The sequence below is a fragment of the Salmo salar genome, chromosome 15, assembly GCF_965601325.2.
Source record: "Salmo salar chromosome 15, fSalSal1, whole genome shotgun sequence".
Taxonomy (NCBI): domain Eukaryota; kingdom Metazoa; phylum Chordata; class Actinopteri; order Salmoniformes; family Salmonidae; genus Salmo; species Salmo salar.
In genome coordinates this window covers 88389036-88412790 of record NC_138305.1, presented here as the reverse complement: position 1 = coordinate 88412790, position 23755 = coordinate 88389036, and the positions used below count along the sequence as shown (strand labels likewise).

At 45.2% G+C, this 23755-nt stretch overlaps 1 protein-coding gene across 1 annotated transcript in view; it reads left to right on the top strand.

The window, feature by feature from the left end:
* Nucleotides 1-23755, top strand: part of LOC106572346 (bridge-like lipid transfer protein family member 3A) — a 61821-nt gene that overhangs the window by 26770 nt on the left and 11296 nt on the right. The window contains exons 5-16 of the mRNA XM_014146391.3: nucleotides 125-314; nucleotides 5090-5230; nucleotides 5442-5612; nucleotides 10123-10306; nucleotides 10650-10736; nucleotides 16809-16979; nucleotides 17196-17332; nucleotides 18419-18560; nucleotides 18763-18956; nucleotides 19302-20575; nucleotides 20725-20888; nucleotides 21182-21330. Of these exons, the coding sequence (XP_014001866.3) occupies nucleotides 125-314; nucleotides 5090-5230; nucleotides 5442-5612; nucleotides 10123-10306; nucleotides 10650-10736; nucleotides 16809-16979; nucleotides 17196-17332; nucleotides 18419-18560; nucleotides 18763-18956; nucleotides 19302-20575; nucleotides 20725-20888; nucleotides 21182-21330 (3004 nt within the window). The remainder of the gene's footprint in view (nucleotides 1-124; nucleotides 315-5089; nucleotides 5231-5441; nucleotides 5613-10122; nucleotides 10307-10649; nucleotides 10737-16808; nucleotides 16980-17195; nucleotides 17333-18418; nucleotides 18561-18762; nucleotides 18957-19301; nucleotides 20576-20724; nucleotides 20889-21181; nucleotides 21331-23755) is intronic.

Here is a 23755-nt window from a genome sequence, read left to right as displayed (position 1 = left end):
AGATCCTATTTATTTTATACTATTATATACTGTATATAACTGTTGCTCTGGACAAATATAATTTACTGTAAACCCACTGTCTTCAGTCATATTCTCATCTGTCTATTCTTGTGTCTTGCTGCAGTGAGTATGGCTTTGCTGAGAAGGTGGTGGAGGGTATGTCTGTCATCATCAACTCCATCACCATCAAGGTGCAGTCCCGTGCCTTCCACGCCTCCTTCGAGCTCTGGCAGCTCCAGGGTAACAGTCTCAACCCCAAATGGCAGAAGACTGACCTCCGCTACACCCGCATCACAGACCCCAAGAGAGGAGAGGTACACCCACAAAATTAAATGAACACTATTATTTATGCATACATCTACCCCGTGTTCAACTTCCTCACTGTCAAGCCACAGTATATATAGTACAGTTAGTACAGTATATATAGTACAGTATATATAGTACAGTATGTCCAGGTTTCATGGTACAGTATGTCCAGGTTTCATGATACAGTATGTCCAGGTTTTAAATTTTTTTATTTCACCTTTATTTAACCAGGTAGGCTAGTAGACAAGTTCTCATTTGCAACTGCGACCTGGCCAAAATAAAGCGTAGCAATTCGACACATACAACAACACAGAGTTACACATGGAATAAACAAAACATAGTCAATAGAACAAAAGAAAACAAAAAGTATATATACAGTGAGTGCAAATGAGGTAAGTTAAGTGCAAAGGAGCAAGATAAATAAATAAATACAGTATGGGGATGAGGTAGGTAGCTAGATGGGCTGTTTACAGATGGGCTATGTACAGGTGCAGTGATCTGTGAGCTGCTCTGACAGCTGGTGCTTAAAGCTATTGAGGGAGATATGAGTCTCCAGCTTCAGAGATTTTTGAAGTTCGTTGCAGTCATTGGCAGCAGAGTACTGGAAGGAAAGACGACCAAAGGAGGAATTGGCTTTGGGGGTGACCAGTGAGATATACCTGCAGGAGCGCGTGCTACAGGTGGGTGCTGCTATGGTGACCAGTGAGCTGAGATAAGGCGGGGCTTTACCTAGCAGAGACTTGTAGATAACCTGTAGCCAGTGGGTTTGACGACGAGTATGAAGCGAGGGCCAACCAATGAGAGCGTACAGGTCGCAGTGGTGAGTAGTGTATGGGGCTTTGGTGACAAAACGGATGGCACTGTGATAGACTGCATCCAGTTTGTTGAGTAGAGTGTTGGAGGCTATTTTATAGATGACATCACCGAAGTCGAGGATTGGTAGGATGGTCAGTTTTACGAGGGTATGTTTGGCAGCATGAGTGAAGGATGCTTTGTTGCGATTTAGGAAGCCGATTCTAGATGTAATTTTGGATTGGAGATGATTAACTTCTATGGGCTAGGTGGGACGCTAGCACCTGCGGGACACAGCCAGTGAAATATCAGGGCGGCAAATTCAAAAACAACAAAATGTCATAATTCAACTTTCTCAAACATACAACTAATTTACACCATTTTAAAGATACACTTCTCCTTGATGAAACCACATTGTCCGATTTCAAAAAGGCTTTACAGCGAAAGCAAAACATTAGATTATGTTAGGAGAGTACATAGACAAAAATAATCACACAGCCATTTTCCAAGCAAGGACATGTGTCAATAAAACCCAAAACACAGCTAAATGAAGCACTAAGCTGTGACGATCTTCATCAGATGACACTCCTAGGACATCATGTTACACAATACATGTATGTGTTGTTCGATAAAGTTCATATTTATATCCAAAAACAGCATTTTACATTGGCGTGTGATGTAAAGAAAATGTATTCCCACCAAAACGCCCGGTGAATGTGCACATCAATTTACAAAAATACTAATCATAAATGTTGACAAAATATATAACAATTATTTAAAGAATTATAGATGGACTACTCCTGGATGCAACCGCTGTGTCAGATTTTAAAATAACTTTACGGAGAAAGCACATTTTTCAATATTCTGAGTACATAGCTCAGCCATCACGGTGAGCTATTCAGACACTCGCCAAGTTCGGGGCAACCTAAACTCAGAATTAGTATTAGAAATATTCTCTTACCTTTGCTGATCTTCGTCAGGATGCACTCCCAGGACTGCTACTTCCACAAGAAATGTTGTTTTTGTTCCAAATAATCCATATTTATGTACAAATACCTCCGTTTTGTTTGTGCGTACAGATCACTTATCCAAAGGCATAACGCGAGCGCGGAACGAGAGACGAAAAGTCAAAATGTTCCATTACCGTACTTAGAAGCATGTCAAACGCTGTTTAAAATCAATCTTTATGGTATTTTTAACATAAAATTGCGATAATATTCCAACCGGACAATAGCATATTCATTCAAGAAGAAAAAGAAGGAACGGCATGCTCGCGTGACCGCGCATATCCAATCCCTTTGTTGCCAGGCAGACCACTCAGTGAATGAGCTCCTATACTCTGCCCAGTGACAGGAGAATGTTCAAACCACTTTCTGAAGGCTTTAGACAGCCAATGGAAGCTTTAGGATGTGCAACGTCACCCCACAGACACTGTAGCTTCGATAGAGAATCAAAAGAAGAACTACAATTCTTAGACTTTCCACTTCCTGCTTGAATTTTTCTCAGGTTTTTGCCTGCCATATGAGTTCTGTTATACTCACAGACACCATTCAAACAGTTTTAGAAACTTCAGAGTGTTTTCTATCCACATCTACTAATAATATGCATATTCTAGTTTCTGGGCCGGAGTAGTAACCTGTTTAAATTGGGTATGTTTTTCATCCGGCCGTGAAAATACTGCCCCCTAGCCCAGACAGGTTCATGTGAGCCTGGAAGGAGAGTTTACAGTCTAACCAGACACCCAGGTATTTGTAGTTGTCCACGTATTCTAAGTCAGAGCCGTCCAGAGTAGTGATGCTGGACGGGCGAGCAGGTGCGGGCAGTGATCTATTGAATAGCATGCATTTAGTTTTACCTGCGTTTAAGAGCAGTTGGAGGCGCCGGAAGGAGAGTTGTATGGCATTGAAGCTCGTCTGGAGGTTAGTTAACACAGTGTCCAAAGAGGGGCCAGAAGTATACAGAATGGTGTCGTCTGCGTAGAGGTGGATCAGAGAATCACCAGCAGCAAGAGCAACAACATTGATGTATACAGAGAAGAGAGTCGGCCCGAGAATTGAACCCTGTGGCACCCCATAGAGACTGCCAGAGCTCCGGACAACAGGCCCTCCGATTTGACACACTGAACTCTATCGGAGAAGTAGTTGGTAAACCAGGCGAGGCAATCATTTGAGAAACCAAGGCTGTCGAGTCTGCCAATAAGAATGTGGTGATTGACAGAGTCGAAAGCCTTGGCCAGGTCGATGAAGACAGCTGCACAGTAATGTCTCTTATCGATGGCGGTTATGATGTCGTTTAGGACCTTGAGCGTGGCTGAGATGCACCAATGACCAGCTCTGAAACCAGATTGCATAGCGGAGAAGGTACGGTGGGATTCGAAATGGTCGGTAATCTGTTTGTTAACTTGGCTTTCGAAGACCTTAGAAAGACAGGGTAGGATAGATATAGGTCTGTAGCAGTTTGGGTCTAGAGTGTCCAGATTGTACTCTACCATGAACTCTACCATGAAATCTGGACATACTGTACCATGAAATCTGGACATACTTTACTAACTGTACCATGAAACCTGGACATACCGTACCATGAAACCTGGACATACTGTACTAACTGTATCATGAAACCTGGACATACTGTACTAACTGTACCATGAAACCTGGACATACTGTACTAACTGTACCATGAAACCTGGCGATACTGTACCATGAAACCTGGACATACTGTACTAACTGTACCATGAAACCTGGCGATACTGTACTAACTCTACCATGAAACCTGGACATACAGTACCATGAAACCTGGCGATACTGTACTAACTCTACCATGAAACCTGGCGATACTGTACTAACTCTACCATGAAACCTGGACATACAGTACCATGAAACCTGGTGATACTGTACTAACTCTACCATGAAACCTGGACATACTGTACCATGAAACCTGGACATACTGTACTAACTGTATCATGAAACCTGGCCATACTGTACTAACTCTACCATGAAACCTGGACATACTGTACTAACTGTACCATGAAACCTGGACATACTGTACTAACTGTACCATGAAACCTGGCCATACTGTACCATGAAACCTGGACATACTGTACTAACTGTACCATGAAACCTGGCGATACTGTACCATGAAACCTGGACATACTGTACTAACTGTATCATGAAACCTGGCCATACTGTACTAACTCTACCATGAAACCTGGACATACTGTACTAACTGTACCATGAAACCTGGACATACTGTACTAACTGTACCATGAAACCTGGCGATACTGTACTAACTCTACCATGAAACCTGGACATAGAGTTAGTATAGTAAGTCAAGGTTTCATGGTACAGTAAGTCCAGGTTTCATGGTACAGTTAGTACAGTATGTCCAGGTTTCATGGTAGAGTTAGTACAGTATCTCCAGGTTTCATGGTAGAGTTAGTACAGTATGTCCAGGTTTCATGGTAGAGTTAGTACAGTATGTCCAGGTTTCATGGTAGAGTTAGTAAAGTATGTCCAGGTTTCATGGTAGAGTTAGTACAGTATCTCCAGGTTTCATGGTAGAGTTAGTACAGTATGTCCAGGTTTCATGGTAGAGTTAGTACAGTATGTCCAGGTTTCATGGTAGAGTTAGTACAGTATCTCCAGGTTTCATGGTAGAGTTAGTACACTATGTCCAGGTTTCATGGTAGAGTTAGTACAGTATGTCCAGCCTACAGAGTCACTGTATTTGTTTTTCAGGCCAGCAATAAATCACTTAATTCGGCCAATTGTTCAGCGTTTTATTGGACATGATTTCCATCCCCTCTAATTGAGATCAGGAAATGCGGTTGCGTTATCCTTAGAAATGACCTCATTTACATGGTCTCCCTGTTTTTCTCGTAAAGAGACTTTTATGCCAGTGTACTTGTAGCTCGTCCCATACACTGGTTCCCTAATATGTATATACGTGTGTCTGTGTCTTTGTCTGTCTGTGTATGTTTTGTGCAACTCCCCAGGTTTTGACGTTTAAGGAGATCAACTGGCAGAGTCTGCGTATAGAGGCTGATGCCATAGAGAGTGAGGACCAGGACCTGGGCAGTATCCCACTACGCCTCATTACCAACCAGGGACGCATCCGCATCGCCCTGAAGCGCAGGGTAAGACTGGGCCATGGGTGGGCCAGGGAGGGTGGGGTTTACTTGATGTGACTTTTTTTTTTTAACCATGTTACACTTTCTTTCTCACATGCAACTGTTCTCAAAGTGCTTCAGAGTAAATAAACACACTGTCATTGTATGAATGTAAAATGGCTTCCTCTGTAACATGATGACTAACTAGGTTTCTCCTCTGTCTTTAATCATATCCCAGGTGAAGGACTGTAATGTACTGGCCTCTAAGCTGCTCTTCATTTTGGACGACCTGCTGTGGGTGCTGACGGACTCTCAGCTCAAAGCTGTCATCCACTACGCCAAGTCCCTGAGTGAGGCCATGGAGAAGTCTGCCCAGCAGAGGAAAAATATGGCTGCAGAGTCCCTACAGGTACCGTCCTCCCGCCTTCCTTTTATATGTGTTAACAACAGCACAGAGTCTGCAGCCTGCACTTATTTTGTACTGCAGTTCTATGTCAAATCTAGCTATATTCATTGGCGACCTGTCATTCAGGGTAGGTGGGGCAGAGCCCAACCTGTTTTGAGCCCTGCTTATTTAGCTAAAACAAGTAAAACATATGGCTATCTGCGAGCGCTATCTGTTGGCTAATCATTGGCTATCTGCGAGCGTCGCAAAACAATCATGATTTTGCTTCCCCTGCCTGCTCCAAATCAGAATTCCAAGTCGGGAACTCTGGCCTCTTTCTAGCGCTCCGACCTGAACATCACTGACGTTATGATTCAACCTTGTTATTTTTTTCTTTGTTCCCAGTTGTCTTGAAAGCACCATAAATCCAGAGAATGCCAGACTTGGATGACAAATTTGGGGGGGAGAGTTTGCGGGATTCCACCCGGAGGGACAGATCCCGGGTGGATAGCCATACCTTCTTCACTTGACGATACCGGGGAGCCGGTATCAACAATCCACTTGTCATCGATACCTGGAGGTGGTCTTGAGGAGGGCCGACCGGGCTGCTCGGGGAAGAGACAGGGGCTGATACCCCAGGGAACATTCAAAAGGGCAATAGGCCCGTGGCAGAGCAGAGAAGGGTGTTGCGTGCGTATTTTACCCACACAAGCTGCTGGCTCCAGGTTGTGGGGTTGGCGGGGGTGGAACCCAGAGGACAGGCTGGCTGAAGACCCAATGACGGTGCAGAACGCCTTCCGGAACTGGGATGAGAACTGAGGACCCCGGATGGAGATCATTGTCCCCTGGGCCGTCTCCTTGGCCGAGGGTTTTTGTGGATAGGAACAAAGTGGGTGTCCTTGAAAAACGGGTCGACCACAGTCAGGATGGCAACGTTTGCCTTAGATGGGGGGGAGAGCCGTGACAAAATCCAGGGATATGTGGGACTAAGGAGGGTGAGGGACAGGCAGAGGTTGCAGAAGGCCAACCGGAGCTTGATGAGGAGTCTTGTTCTGAGCACACACTGTGCAAGCGGCGACAAATGCGGAGACGTCAGGGACCATGGTGGGCCACCAAAAGTGTCATCGCACAAATGCTAGGCTCTGGCGGGAACCTGGGTGACAGGCCAGTCTGGAGGACTGGAGCAGACCGCGTCAGTCTGGAGGACCGCGGAGCGGCCCGCGTCAGGCACGAACATCCGGTTATCGGAACCCCCCCCCCCCCCCCCCCCCCCCAGCTGAGTGACATTGCCAGGCATGAGGTGGGAAGGATGGTCTCGGGCTCCGGGGTAATAGCTGTGGGGCTTTTACAGCGAGACAGTGCATCCGGCTTGACATTCTTGGATCCCGGCCGATATGAGAGGGAGAAGTTGAACCGTGTGAACAGCTGAGCCCATCTATCTTGCCTGGAGTTGAGGCGTTTGTCAGTGCGGAGATACTCCAGATTTTTGTGGTCGGTCCATATGATGAACGGCAGTTCCACCCCTTCCAGCCAGTGCTTCCATTCCTTCAACGCCATCTTCACTGCAAGAAGCTCACGATTTCCTACATCGTAGTTTTTCTCCGTGGCGGTGAGGCGATGGGAGAAGAAGGCGCAGGGATGTAGCTTCAGGCCCAGGGCAGAATGCTGGGACAGGACCGCCCCACTCCTACATCCGACGCATCGGCCTCCGCCACAAACTGACGGGAAGGGTGAGGGTGAATCAGGATGGGAGCAGTGGTGAAGCAATGTTTGAGGTCCCGGAACGCCCGGTCAGCAGCAGGGGACCATGTGAACGGAACCTTGGGAGAAGTGAGTGCTGACGGGGCAAGTCAGGATGCTGTAACCCCGGATGAAGCGGCAATAGAAGTTGGCAAACCCCAGGAAACGTTGCAGCTGCACCCTGGACGAATGCTGGGGACAATCCACCACCACTCTCACCTTCCCGGGATCCATCTGGACACTCCCAGCGGAGATGATGTACCCCAGAAAGGGGATGGTGGAGTGATGGAACTCTCACTTCTCTGCCTTGATAAACAGCTGGTTCGCCAGGAGGTGTTGAAGAACCTGTCGGACATGGAGCACACGTTCTTGGGGGAGCGGGACAAGACGAGGATGTCATCAATGTAGACGAAGACGAACCGGTTCAACATGTCGCGGAGAACATAATTTACCAGAACCTGGAACACTGTAGGGGCGTTGGTGAGGCCAAATGGCATGACCAAATACTCGTAGTGGCCGCTGGCCGTGTTGAAGGCGGTCTTCTACTCATTCTCCTCCTGTATCTGCTCCAGGTGGTAGGCGTTCCGTAGATCCAGCTTGGAAAACACGGTGGCCCCCTGGAGCAGTTCGAGGCCGATGAGATGAGTGGTAGTGGGTAGCGGTTCTTCACCATTATGTCATTGAGTCCCGGGTAGTCGATGCACGGGCACAGAGAGGACGAAGGACGTATAAATCCTGCAGCTAGGGAGTCCCCAATGTAGGTGTCTATAGCCTTGGTCTCCGGTCCCGACAGCGAGTACCGTCGTCCCCCGGGCGGAGTGGTGCTAGGTAGAAGGTCAATCCCGCAGTCATATAGTCGGTGCGGCGGAAGCGAAGTGACCCGGGCCTTGTTGAACACCTCCCGAAGGTCCTCGTACTCTACGGGAATGGTGGAGAGATCCAGTGCACCTTCCGAGCCCCCAGGAAGACGTCCCAGGGCAGGTTGCGCTGACTTCAGACACTGGACGTGGTAGAACGGACTCTAGCCCATGATGGCACCAGTAGATGAGGGGATTGTGTCGCTGGAGCCAGGAGAATCCCAATACCACGGGAATCTGAGGAGACTTGATGAGCAGGAATTGAATATTCTTGCTATGATTCCCTGACACCCGTAGGTTTATGGGAGTGGTAATGAGTGACCCGGCCTGTAGAGCGCCCATCCAGCGCTCTAACATCCATGGGAGTGGAGAGGGGCTGAGTGGGGATGTTCAGTTCGGAAGCCAGGGTAGCGTCCAAAAAAACTCATCGGCCCCAGAGTCAATGAGGACCCGGAGAGTTTTAGACTGGCTTCCCCACAGCAGAATGCCATGAACAGGGGTGCGAGCAAGGGAAGCGGGAAAGTTCTCCATATGACCCACCAAAGTACTCATTCCTACCAGTGAGCCTGATCTCTTTAAAGGACAAGAGGACACAAAATGACCAAGTCCTGCAATACAGACAACTCTTAATGTAAATCCTGCATTGCCGTTCCACTGGCGATAGCCCAGCTCTACCTAGTTGCGTCGGCTCGGGAAGCGGTGACTCAGCCTTCTCCGATGACTCTGGGGGAAGGTTGGGAGGCCTCGGGTTCTCTCGGCAACGGGATCATCGGAGACTTCCGGGACAACTCGGAGGCAAGGTGGAATCCCTGGACGTGCGAGTGAAGTCGAATTTCCTCTCCCTCCGTCATTCCCGTAGTCGCCCATCGATTCGGATGGTCAAAGCGATGAGGGAATCGATATCCGTAGGTAACTCCCGAGCAACAAGCTTGTCCTTGACCTCCTCCGAGACGCTGTGCAGGAACATATCAAACAGTGCTTCCTGGTTCCAAGCACTTTCCACTGCGAATGTGTGAAAATCCACCGCATAGTCAGACACACTGCAGGAGTCTGCCGAAGCTGGATTAGCTCCCGGGCAGCTTCTCTCCCGGAGAATGGGGCATAAAAAACATTCTTCACCTCTCCCACGAACCCCTCCTCGCAATGCATGTAACCCCAAACTGTTTACACCCCATTTGTTAGAGTAAATAAAACAAATTATGATACCTGAGTGACTCAACAAAATCAATGGGGGCCCTCTTGGGGTCGAGGCCCTTTATCAGGATAAAGGTAAGACCCAGATGCAGACCATGTCGAAGGTACAGGACGGCTGACAGGCTCAGGGGCAGGCAGAGTGGTCAGGCGGGCGGGCTCAGGGTCAGGACAGGCAAGGGTCAAAACCAGGAGGACGAGAAAAGAGAGACTGGGAAAAGCAGGAGCTGATACAAAAAACGCTGGTTGACTTGACAAACAAGACGAACTGGCAACAGACAAACAGAGAACACCTGTATAAATACACAGAGGATAATGGGGAAGATGGGTGACACCTGGAGGGGGTGGAGACAATCACAAAGACAGGTGAAACAGATCAGGGTGTGACACCCTTGGGCACATAATCTGGCCATGGTAATTAGAAGATTTAGATTGCTGGTTATTATATTTTACCTACAAAGCTAACATGAGCTAGTTGATCAACTGGACATTTATGACAGGTTATAAGTAGCTCCCTAAATTCTGTCAGGGAATGACAAACTGCCCATGCATTACCACATTTCAAACTCTAACTACTCTCAACATCAGTAGCCTAAGGTAAAAGCTTGACTAATTTCAAAAATTTGTCGGGACCCATGGTCCGTATTGACCCCGTTCTGGGTCCGCCTGTTGAGTATGGCTGGTCTAGATATTATAATAGTCTTTGTGATAGTTAGAGATAATAATGGTATGATTTTGTGTTACAGACTGCACCCCCATCCCCTGGTATCCACAATCTATGGACAGACCCATCACCCCCTCCCAGCGTTGGTGTACCCAGTACCCTGGACCAGTACTTTGATCAACACGACGTCAAAGAGTCCTCCTACCACACCTTCATCTCTCGTCTAGACCTGCACATATGCAACGACAGCTCCTCAGCAGACCCCGGTTAGTCCCACAGACTATCCCACAGACACCCCAAAAATGTCAGTGCACAGAATTAGCCTATAACAAAGGCCAAATAGGGGGGTGCTTATTTTTTCCCTGTTTCACACATGTACAAGTGTGTAACCTGTACAAGTGTGTGGTACGAAATGGAAATTAGTTTTTGCATATCCTACTCCCCCTGAGACACCCTCGGAGAGTATGACCTTTTCTGCCTGAAGAGATCCAATCTATACTTTCTGGTTTTCCTAATACTCTTTAATTAAAACAATTAGGATCTTGATGCTGGAACTTAGTTGTCAGAGGTGAACAAAGCTTTTGACCTCTGACCTCTTATGTCACACAGATGAGCCTCCACCTCCAGGCTCCCAGGGTGCAATGCAGTTGACCTTCCGCAAGCTGGGTTTTGACTACTACCCCATCCACCGGCCTGGTGAGTGTACTTCAGTGTTTCCACTGCAGTCATTTATATATTGCGCTGCGCTACAGCAAAATAATATGAAACATGAACAAATATTTCTGCCGAGGCATGGCCGATTAATTAGGGCCGATTTTCAAATTTTCATAACAATCGGTAATCGGCCTTTTTGGACGCCATTACATTGCAATCCACGAGGAGACTGCGTGGCAGGCTGACCACCTGTTATGCGAGTGCAGCATCAAAAGGACCTTGTGGCTGCAAGGAGCCAAGGTAAGTTGCTAGCTAGCATTAAACGTATCTTATAAAAAACAATCAATCTTCACATAATCACTAGTTAACTACACACGGTTGATATTACTAGGCTAACTAGCTTGCATATAATCAATGCGGTGCCTGTTCATTTATCATTGAATCACAGCCTACTTCAACTTCGCCAAACGGGTGATGATTTAACCTCTCTAGGGTAGGGGGCAGTATTTGCACGGCCGGATAAAAAACGTACCCGATTTAATCTGGTTATTACTACTGCCCAGAAACTAGAATATGCATATAATTGTTTGATTTGGATAGAAAACACCCTAAAGTTTCTAAAACTGTTTGAATGGTGTCTGTGAGTATAACAGAACTCATATGGCAGGCAAAAACCTGAGAAGATTCCTTACAGGAAGTGCCCTCTCTGACCATTTCTTGGCCTTCTACACTCTCTTTATTGAAAACTGAGGATCTCTGCTGTAACGTGACACTTCCTACGGCTCCCATAGGCTCTCAGAAGGCGGCAAAACGTTGAATGATGACTTTGCAGGCCATGGCTGAAAAACAGTAGCGCATTTGGATAGTGGTCGATCAGAGAACAATGAGACTGGGGGCGCGTGCACGAGCCGACACCATGTTTTTATTTTTTCGTCTTTGAACGAAAACAGGGTTTCCCAGTCGGAATATTATCGCTTTTTTACGAGAAAAATCGCATAAAAATTGATTTTAAACAGCGGTTGACATGCTTCGAAGTACGGTAATGAAACGCGTCGGGCGCATCACCCTTCGTCACCCTTCGGATAGTGTCTTGAACGCACGAACAAAACAGAGGATATTTGAACATAACTATGGATTATTTTGAACCAAACCAACATTTGTTATTGAAGTAGAAGTCCTGGGAGTGCATTCTGACGAAGAACAGCAAAGGTAATCCAATTTTTCTTATAGTAAATCTGAGTTTGGTGAGGGCCAAACTTGGTGGGTGTCAAAATAGCTAGCCCGTGATGGCGAGCTATCTACTCAGAATATTGCAAAATGTGCTTTTGCCGAAAAGCTATTTTAAAATCGGACATAGCGATTGCATAAAGGAGTTCTGTATCTATAATTCTTAAAATAATTGTTATGTTTTTTGTGAACGTTTATCGTGAGTAATTTAGAAAATTCAACGGAAGTTTGCGGTGGGTATGCTAGTTCTGAACGTCACATGCTAATGTAAAAAGCTGGTTTTTGATATAAATATGAACTTGATTGAACAAAACATGCATGTATTGTATAACATAATGTCCTAGGAGTGTCATCTGATGAAGATCATCAAAGGTTAGTGCTGCATTTAGCTGTGGTTTGGGTTTATGTGACGTTATATTCTAGCTTGAAAAATGGGTGTCTGATTATTTCTGGCTGTGTACTCTGCTGACATAATCTAATGTTTTGCTTTCGTTGTAAAGCCTTTTTGAAATCGGACAGTGTGGTTAGATTAACGAGAGTCTTGTCTTTAAAATGGTGTAAAATAGTCATATGTTTGAGAAATTGAAGTAATAGCATTTCTAAGGTATTTGAATATCGCGCCACGTGATTCCACTGGCTGTTGAGTAGGTGGGACGATTTCGTCCCACATACCCTAGAGAGGTTAACAAAAGCACATTTGCGAAAAAAGCACAATCGTTGCACAAATGAACCTTTCTTAAAATCAATACACAGAAGTATATATTTTCTAAACTATTTAGTTAAAACTTCTCTAGCGGAACCCCTAGCCAACAGCCAATGGGATCGCATGGCGCGAAATACAAAAACGCCTAAAATACCACAATTCAATTTTCTCAAACATATGACTATTTTACACCATTTGAAAGATAAACCTCTCCTGAATCCAACCACGTTGTCCGATTTCAAAAAGGCTTTACAGCGAAAGCAAAACATTAGATTATGTTAGGATACCACCACAGCAAAAATACAACAACACAGCCATTTTCCTAGCAAGGACAGCCATTTTCCAAGCAAGGGTAGCCGTCCAAAAGCACAAAACCAGCTAAAACTATGCACTAACCTTTGACGATCTTCATCAGATGACATTCCTACGACATTATGTTAGACAATACATGCATTTTTTGTTCCATCAAGTTCATATTTATATCCAAAAAAACCATTTTACATTGGCGCGTGACGTTCAGGAAATGTATTCACCCTAAAATTCCCAGTGAATGGGCACCATAATTTACAGAAATACTCATCATAAATGTTGACAAAATATGTAACAATTAATTAAATAGTATAGATGAACTATTTCTTTATGCAACCGCTTTGTCAGATTTCAAAATAACTTTACGGAGAAAGCACATTGTTCAATATTCTGAGTACTGAGCCCCAAGCTATTCAGTTAGCCGTCCAGCCACGGCATCCACAAAACGCTGAAATATGTTAAAAATATTATCTTACCTTTGCTGATCTTCGGCTGAATGCACTCGGAAGGTCTCCCACTTCCACAAGAAATGTTCATTTGTTCGATAAAGTCCATAATTTATGTCGAAATAAATCAGTTTTGATGGCGCATCCAGATCACCATTCCAAAATGCATCTATCCACCGTCGACGAAAAGTTATAAAGTTCCCTCAGTGTTTGTAGAAACATGTCAAACCATGTTCACAATCAATCTTTAGGGTGTTTTTAACGTAGAATTTCGATAATATTCCAACCGGACAATAGCAGATTCATTACAGAAGAAAAATAAAAATGGCTAGCCCTACGTGAGCGCGCACGAAGTAAGTCAATAAAAACAGGTCGACCACTTACTGTTCCGGGTATTATTCAATCAAATTGCATTGTAGAAGCCTCAAACAAGGTTCTAATGACTGTTGACATCTAGTGGAAGCCTTAGGAAGTGCAATATGACATCACAGACACTGTAGTTTAGATAGAACATCATTTGAAATGACTACAACCATGTGAGGTCAAACTTCCTGGTTGGATTTTTCTCAGGTTTTTGCCTGCCATATGAGTTCTGTTATACTCACAGACATCATTCAAACAGTTTTAGAAATTGTGTTTTCTATCCAAATCTACTAATAATATGCATATCCTACCTTCTGAGTCTGAGTAGGAGGCAGTTTAATTTGGGTACGTTTTTCATCCGGCCGTGAAAATACTGCCCCCTATAGTGAAGAGGTTAAAATAAATTCATGTTAGCAGGCAATATTAACTAGGGAAATTGTATCACTTCTCTTGCGTTTAGTGCAAGCAGAGTCATAGTGTATGCAGCAGTTTGGGCTGCCTGGCTCGTTCTGAACTGTGTGAAGACCATTTCTTCCTAACAAAGACCGTAATTAATTTGCCAGACTTTTACATAATTATGACATAACATTGAAGGTTGTGCAATGTAACAACAATATTTAGACTTAGGGTTGCCACCCGTTCGATACAATACGGAATGGTTCCGAATTTTATTGAAAGAATAAACATTTTGTTTTCAAAATTATAGTTTCCGGATTTGACCATATTAATGACCAAATGCTCGTATTTCTGTGTGTTTATTATATTATAATTAAGTCTATGATTTGATAGAGCAGTCTGACTGAGCGGTGGTAGGCGGCAGCAGGCTCGTAAGCATTCATTCAAACAGCACTTTACTAGGTTTGCCAGCAGCTTTTAGCAATGCTTGAAGCACAGCGCTGTTTATGACTTCAAGCCTATCAACTCCCGAGATTAGGCTGGCAATGCTAAAGTGCCTATAAGAACATCCAATAGTCAAAGATATATGAAATACAAATGGTATAGAAAGAAGTAGTTGACGCGTCATAATTCCTAGAATAATTTGCGGCTGAACATGAAAGGGGTTCCTTCGTTATTTTACCGTTCATGTCTTCCATAGGGAATGTCTTGATCTACTTCAAATAAGGTCTGTGTTTCATGCAGGCTTAAACAACCTAGGTGTTTTGATACTCGTGTAAATCTCGCTAGGATAAGGTAACGTTTGTCAGCATATTATAATAAATCCACTCCACAAAAAAAAAAAATGTGTTGATATTTAGCCAATATTGATCAGAGGTACCTTGTCCTATGGATATCTACACAGTTATCAAATTGGCAAGGTGGTGTAAGCCTACACGAAACACAGACCTTATTTGAAGTGAATCTAAAAATATCCTATGGAATAAATGAATGAAGGAACCACTTTTCAGATTTTGCTGGAAGGTGTCATGAGAATTACGACTCACACTTTGGTAGTCAATTCTTACCATACCCATTATTAAAATAATATTTCCTGCATATAGAAATTACAGTTTTTGTTTTCAACATTCATCACAGGTAACTTAAACTCTATTTTTTTATTACTCCTGCGTTGTCTTGGCTGTGTGCTTAGGGTAGTTTTCCCGTTGGAAGGTGACACTTCACCCCAGTCTGAGGTCCTGCCTTTGAAAAATATCCCCACAGTGTGATGCTGCCACCACCTTGTTTCACCGTAGGGATGGTGCCAGGTTTCCTCCAGACGTGACTCTTGGCATTCAGGCCAAAGAGTACAATCTTGGTTTCATCAGACACGATAATCTTGTTTCTCATGGTCTTAGAGTCCTTTAGGTGCCTTTTGGCAAACTCTTGGGGACCTTCAATACTGCAGGTATTGAAGGTCTTTTTTTTGTTACCCCTCCCCAGATCTCTACCTCGACACAATCCTGTCTCAGAGCTCTACAGACAATTCTTTTGACCTCATGGCTTGGTTTTTGCTCTGACATGCACTGTCACTGTGGGACCATATATAGACAGGTGTGTGCCTTTCCAAATCATATCCAATCAATTGAATTTACCACAGGTGGACTTCAATCAAGTTGTAGAAACATCTCAAGGATGATCAATGGAAATAGGATGCACCTGAGCTCCGTTTTTTTATACTTGTAATACGTTTGCAAACATTTCTAAAAACCTGTTTTTGCTTTGTCATTATGGGGTATTGTGTGTAGATTGAGGATTTTTTATTTTATTTAATCCATTTTAGAATAAGGCTGTAACGTAACAAAATGCTTCTCAGTCCTACTTCCAAAAATGATCCCCCCCCGCAACCTTTTCGTCCCACTGCTACAACATTTTCCAGAGGAAACACTGGTGTACTTCCCCCTTTCTGTCAAGAGACTTGTGCTCCTATTTGTTATAATTAGAGCTCATGTTTATTCACTGCTATCTAGATAGTACTCCCACTGAAACTTCAACCTCCATTCAGACTTCTAGTAAGCCTCATCGCCATTCATTCATGCAAACTAATAGCCTGGATGGGGAAGGTTGCATGCCCATTGCTATTATTCTCAGTGGAACCACAATCCCTTCCAGAACTCTGCACTTCACTTCATCGGTACTACTGGTCTGTTACACAATTACAGAAAACCCATTTTAAGAGAGAGTGGAGTGGTTTGCTTGCGCAATCATGCAAAATCCCAGATCAAATAGTAAAACAGAATCTTTGGAGAAGTTGATGTGTATAACTGGTATGTTTTTTAAATATTTTGATTAGTATGAGAAATGGGATTCTTTCAATAATAACCCTGGGGATGCACTGAACCCTATTGTATAACTCTAATGAATGACCTTTGTATGACATAACGTAGGGCTCCCAAGTGGCGCAGTGGTCTAAGGCACTGCATCTCAATGCTAGAGGCATTGTTTCCAGGCTGGAATCCAACCAGGCTGTATCACAACCGGCCGTGATTGGGAGTCCCATAGAACTTCGCACAATTGGCCCAGAATTGTCCGGGTTAGGGTTTGGCTGGGGTAGGCCGTCATTGTAAATTATAATTTGTTCTTAACTGACTTGCCTAGTTAAATAAAATAAAAATAACATTTGACCTGCAGCTGATGGCTGTCAGCACTGGGAGCGTCACTGTGGAGCAATGGAGGCCCGAGCCCAGTGGGCTTGCAGATTGCTGCAGGAGTTCCAGAGGAGGGTGGAGGCGTCAGGTATCCCTGGTCTACACTCTGAGATCCCCAACCAGGCCAAGGACTCCCCCGCCAAGAGGGCTCACGGTGAGACTCACTACCAGGTTATCTTACTGTAGTATGGATCTGATCCACCAACAGACAAACCTGTACCTAGTGATGAGAATAGCTACCTTGTGTAAGTTAAGTTATTAATAAGGAAAGAGAAAAGGTGTTGATAGATACTGAATAGGAATGTTTGATGTGGTCTTTTTGTCCTCACTGTGTCATTATCGGGCCCCAATTGGCTCTCTCTTGACACAGATGGACAGCCCAGCCCCCCTGACAGGGATCAGAGCTCCAGGAGGAACTCAATAGCAGCTCCTCTCCCGGGGAACCCTCTGAAGAGGCTCCGCTCTAGCTGTGTGGTGGTACGAATGGACGACCTCGATATCCATCAGGTGAGACTGTGCTTGCTTTCTGTTTTTAGCCAGCTAGCAAGTTGTTGTCAGAGTAGCCTACAGCCTATTGGCAGGCACAAAAAGAGGTAATGTAAAACAAACCTAAACTTTCATTACATGTTGCTATTATAAAAAAATATGCAGTTGGTTTTCTTTCAAATTAGTTTACAGTGGGGATATTTTCAACATCATTCTTATTTGCCTTTACCACAAATGGGAAGACAACAGAAATGAAATCTCTGCTGTCGCCCCCTTGTGAATGTTGCTATTTCATGGACAGGCAAAGTATCATATTACCAAAAGGTGCGCGTTGCTCCAAAAAATCGTATTCTTCCCAAGTGCAAATTGACGCGCATGAACTGTGCGGAGCGCTTAAGAGAGGAAATCCTTTTCACCTCGTCATGCTCGACTACCCTAAAACATGTCAGCTGTGATGTAGAAAACCCCTGCCACCATAAATAAAGCTCAGCAGTTTCTTATTTTCCAGCCATAGAAGAAAACAGATTTAAAATGCAGCATGACATGATTATGGGTATTTTTGGGTTGAGTTGGTAGTAGTTCCCCTTTTTCTCTGAAAATAAATAACATATTTTTTTGCATTCTATGGTGTATAGCAGGGATCCCCAATTACATTCAGCCGTGCGCCAATTTTTCCTTGAACGATGGTCGGGGGGCCGGAACATAGTTAGATCATTTGTACACTGCAAATTGACCATAAGAAAGTCAAACAGATATAGTATTTGACAAAAACAGAATTATTTCAAACCTTGATTACATTGGGACACGATCGCATATGCCTGTATTTATGCGTGTGAATACTTGGGAACAGATTTCCTAAATTAAAATCACTTTGAGCTTGGGGGTCCCAAATAAAATCACCCCCGGGCCAAATTTGGGTCGTCTATTACGGAACCCTGGTGTATAGTTAGTACTGCATTGAGTAATTAAGTTCCTCTTGAGTTCCGTTCACTGTGACAGAAAACTCATTACTTCACTCCTGCCGATTGTTACATTTTCGATGCGAGAAAAGCACTTTAGAGATCAATTTCATATGAATCATTATTGCCACACCATCCCCTCACACAGGTGTCTACAGGGGGACGCCACAGCAAGAAGACCCAGTCCTTACTATCATGTAACCGCAAGGCCCTGAACCTAGCAGACAATATACCAGCCATCCACCTGCAATTCACAGAGTATTACTTTCCTGACAACCCCGGTTTGCCTGGTATGAGCTGACCACATTGTGTATATACTGTTGTGTGTTTATAGTAAACTGGTAATATCTTAGTAAATTATTGAAACAGTATTTTCTTGCGGATCCTCCGATTTAATATTCCGTTTTTTTGTGGAACAAAACAAACCATTAGAATATTGTCTTACAACAACTGAACAAATGTTCCTCTCTCCATCCCCCTCTCATTCCCCAGTACCCAACACTAACCTGTATGTCCAGCTGAACGGCCTACAGCTGTGCCTAGACCCAGCCAGTCTGCTGTGGGTCAACCTGTTCTCGCGGGGCCTGCTGCATACCCTGGAGCAGGTCAAAGCCTTCTACCAACTCCAGGACGGCAGCAAGGCAGAGGAGCACGTGGACATCCGCATGGACGCAGCACAGATCATGGTGAGATTGAATGAATGAAACCAGGCCAAGTTGTCAGGAGGAAGAGAGCTGCATCGTTGCAGTCTGTGTCCCTTTTAAGAGCAGAGTATTGCAGCTCATTACACAACTTTTAAGTCATTGGAAATGTTGCAAACAGGTAGTGTTGCTCATGAAAATTAGATGGAAACCTTGCAAACCTGCCAAATTTTGGCCCTTCACCATTTTATAATGCGGCTTGTGTCTTTATGATGAGCTGTTTTCTCTCTAGGGGCACATCATGTAAACGTTGGAGTTTATGTTATTGTTAGGTTAATGTATCAGGTCAGTAGATGACTGTTTCTGTTCCTCGCCCCTGTCTGTCTGCAGTTGATCATTCCCCTGGAGTCATCCATCATGGACCACCAAGACAGGCCCCAGTCCCTGAACATCACTGTTCCCCAGACGGTCCTCAGCAACACCTGCCACTCCCCCCACGGCACCCGGGCCGACCTCAACACCACCTACAGCAGCTTCTCCACCTGCCACTTCTTCCAGTCCGCTCCCCCCTGCTCCTTCCCCCGAGATCAGAGCGCCTTTCTCCCCCTACCCTCTGCCTTCCTCCAGCACTCCCTGGAGATGGAGCCCCTGCCCTTTTCTGAGATGAGGCCCCTCCGGGCCAAGGACGTCTGGTCCCTAAGTCTCTCCCGCCTGTCCGTGAGCTTCGAAGGGGCACGGAAAAGCAACAAGGGCAGAGCTCACCCCTTCGTGGAGCCTTTCACCATGTCTGTGTGGATATGTCGTCCATGTGCATTTAAGGGCTGTTCCCTGGTCTCCTCTCCCAGTGAACCAGCTCCTGTAGATCCCAACCATGGATCGTCAGAGCAGGAGAACCAGCTCCCTTCCAACCCTGACCACCACAACCAGGACAGTAAAAAGGATGCTCCAGTGGCCTCTATTCACTTCCTGGCCCAGGCCATCACACCGGTCAAAGTATGGCTCAACCACTACCAGTATGTGGCCCTGCTGCGGATGAAGGACACCCTGGCCAGGCTGGGGGGCGAGCTGGGCCGGGACACCAGGGACGCTAAGCAGGCCAGGGGTCAGGAGTCTGAGCCCCCTACGATGTGCCTAGCCCTCCTAATGGACTCAGTGGAGCTGGGGCTCCTGCTACCACCTGCAGCCACAGAGCCAGAGGAGGAGGAGGCCCACACCCCAGGATCTGAAAGCCCCAGCCTGACAGACTCCAACCTCTCCCCCACTCACCAGGCTACATCGCCAGGCCCTCTTGAGGACAGTGGGATAGGAAATGGTACTGCCACCGTCAACAGCTCTCCTCCCATTGAGCAGGAACCGGATGGTGTGGTAGAGGAGGCCAGCGAGGCAGTAGAGGTCATGGAGGGCGAGACAACCCAGGAGGATGGTTCTGTCCCCTCTCCTCCCTTCTCCCCTGAACACCATCCCTCCCTTCTGTCTAGGGACCCTTCTACCTTCAGCCTGGAGGAAGAGCTGTCCAACGCCCTCACCGCCACCAAAGACGTCACCAAAGATGCCTTTAGTGCCTCCCTGGACCTGACTAAAGGGGCGTTCTCCATCACAAAAGATGCCTTCAGCTTCATGAGTCGCGGGTCGGGGATGAGCAAGCTCTTCACTACACAGGCCAAGTAGGTTTCCCAGCATGCTCTCCTGCTTTGCTGTTGTCATTACACCATATGGTTAAGGTCTATCAAGTCGATAGTGTCAACTGTATGGATGTGTGGTTTTACTGGTGTGAATGACCATAAAGGCTGTTTCCTGTTTTCTGTTTGTGTAGGGAGCAGCGCCCTGAGGAGGGATGCCCTATGGCCAGTCTGCGGCTCCAGTCCATGAAGCTGTCTCTCTCGCAGTACTCATTTGACAGCGCCATCCTGGACGGAAGCCTGCCCGACGACCACCTATCAGTGGACAGCGACACTAGCGACAACATTCTCATGGATGGTAACTCCTCATCCAAACTCCACAACATAGATGCATATTGTATCAATAGTTTATTAATTTATTCAGATCCCTGTTAGCTTTTGCAGAAGCAGCAGCTATTCTTCCTTGGGTCCAGACAAAAACATAAAACATGACAAGTAACAAAACACTGATAGACAAGAACAGTCACACAAAGACAGAACATTTGAAAAGAAACAGAATCTATCTCGCTAGTAACATGGTTTCAAAACAATAGGCTGATTAGTCTTGAATCCCACTTTTCTTTGCCCCTGTGTGTTCTGTTGTGATTTCAGAGTCAGGAGTAGAGTCCATGATGCAACCCAACAGCACCCTGGGGCCCATGGCCAGTGGAGGCAGCGCTGCCCCGGGGACAGAGGGGGGGTCATCAGCCGACCTGAGCAGCTCCCTGTCCCAGAGCATTGAGGACATCACACAGGACACAGTCAGTCCCATTTTACATACACACACTGTCCAGTGTGACATTACAGAGACCGACAGTAGAGGCATTGTCAGAAATAGGGCTGTTACGGTGACCGTATTACCACCACACTGGCAGTCACGAGTCATGACCGCAGTCAAATTCCACTTGACCGTTTAGTCATGGTAACTAGGCTTCTCCAAAACTGCGTTCTTATGCTGCTGATGGTCATTAGTAGCCTATCAAACTTGCTAACTGCCAGTTGCTAATGGCCTGGTACTCAGCGATCTATTGTCCCTCTAGTCACTCTGACATAAAGGAAAATGCAATCGAAAATCAAATCAAACACTTCATGAGAGCCCATTACTATATTTATTTCTCAACTATCCTAATATTAAGCACGTTGCTTTGCTTTACAACAGGAGTATAGCCTACATGCTGGCATTTTAATGCGCTGCAGGAAAAGCGTCCTCCATTCACTATGTATGTGCATAGATTACATTTTCTGTCCCTGCCCCTGTGGTGACAGGCACAGGATAATGGTCCATTCTAAAACAAATCAAATTTCACACATATATTATTCAGTATATGTAAAGAGAAGATTAAATTAAGAATAGTCTGATGGGTGACCATATTAGCCTATCACTTGTGAATGATGCCCAGCATCAAGAAACAGCATATGCCTTTTTTTGTGACTTTTTAAATCATAGTCACACATGTCATGTAGCCTAGCCCATAGGCCTATATGTTTTGATAAGGTTTGGCCAAGTAACTCCAAACGTAGCCTCTAGGCCGAGGACCACTGGAACATGGTTAGAGAGCACAGAGCCTAGTGAAACGTGTTCCTATAAGCACAGTCATTGCGTAATCGCATGTGAAAACAGAGTTTTGACTGGCCATTTTTTAAAAGAGGATCGTGCTTTCTCGTGCTGCTATATTTATTGCTCACTTCTTAAAATAAAGCACATTAATCCGCTTTACAACCTGGCATTCATAGGCAACGTGTGAGTTTCAAGTTTGCGGAAGCAAATTTTCACGATAAAAAGTAACCTTTATAATAAAGCATTCCAGGCATTATCTCATTTGCAGACTTATGTAAGATTTTATTTCACCTTTATTTAACCAGGTAGGCCAGTTGAGAACAAGTTCTCATTTATAACTGCGACCAGGCCAAGATAAAGCAAAGCAGTGCGACAAAAACAACAGCACAGAGTTACACATGGAATAAACAAACGTACAGTCAAAAACACAATAGAAAAATCTATGTAGTGTGTGCAAATGTAGTAAGATTAGGGAGGTAAGGCAATAGAGGTGAAATAATTACAATTTAGCATTAACACTGGAGTGATAGATGTGCAGATGATGACGGGCAAGTAGAGATACTGGGGTGCAAAATAATTAAATAAAAAAATAAAAATATAGTGATGAGGTAGTTGGGTTTGCTATTTACAGATGGGCTGTGTACAGGTACAGTGATCGGTAAGCTGCTCTGACAGCTGATGCTTAAAGTTAGAGAGTGAGATATAAGTCTCCAGCTTCAGTGATTTTTGCAATTCGTTCCAGTCATTGGCAGCAGAGAACTGGAAGGAAAGGCGGCCAAAGGAGGTGTTGGCTTTGGGGATGACCAATGAAATATACCTGCTGGAGCGCGTGCTACGGGTGGGTGTTGCTATGGTGACCAGTGAGTTGAGATAAGGCGGGGCTTTACCTAGCAAAGACTGGGTTTGGCGACGAATATGTAGTGAGTGCCAGCCAACGAGAGCATGCAGGTCGCAGTGGTGGGTAGTGTTTGTGGCTTTGGTGACAAAACGGATGGCACTGTGATAGACTACATCCAATTTGTTGAGTAGAGTGTTGGAGGCTATTTTGTAAATGACATCGCCGAAGTCAAGGATAGTCAGTTTTACGAGGGTATGTTTGGCAGCATGAGTGAAGGAGGCTTTGTTGCGAAATAGGAAGCCGATTCTAGATTTATGAGATGCTTTATGTGAGTCTGGAAGGAGAGTTTACAGTCTAACCAGACACCGAGGTATTTGTAGTTGTCCTCATATTCTAAGTCAGAACCATCCAGAGTAGTGATGCTAGTCTGGCGGGCAGCTGCTTGCAGCATTCGGTTGAAGAGCATGCATTTAGTTTTACTAGCATTTAAAAGCAGTTGGAGGCCATGAAAGGAGTGTTGTATGGCATTGGAGCTTGTTTGGAGGTTTGTTAACACAGTGTCCAAAGAAGGGCCAGATGTATACAGAATGGTGTCGTCTGCGTAGAGGTGGATCAGAGAGTCACCAGCAGCAAGAGCTACATCATTGATATATACAGAGAAAAGAGTCGGCCCGAGAATTGAACCCTGTGGCACCCCCATAGAGACTGCCAGAGGTCCGATTTGACACACTGAACTCTATCTGAGAAGTAGTTGGTGAACCAGGCGAGGCAGTCATTTGAGAAATCAAGG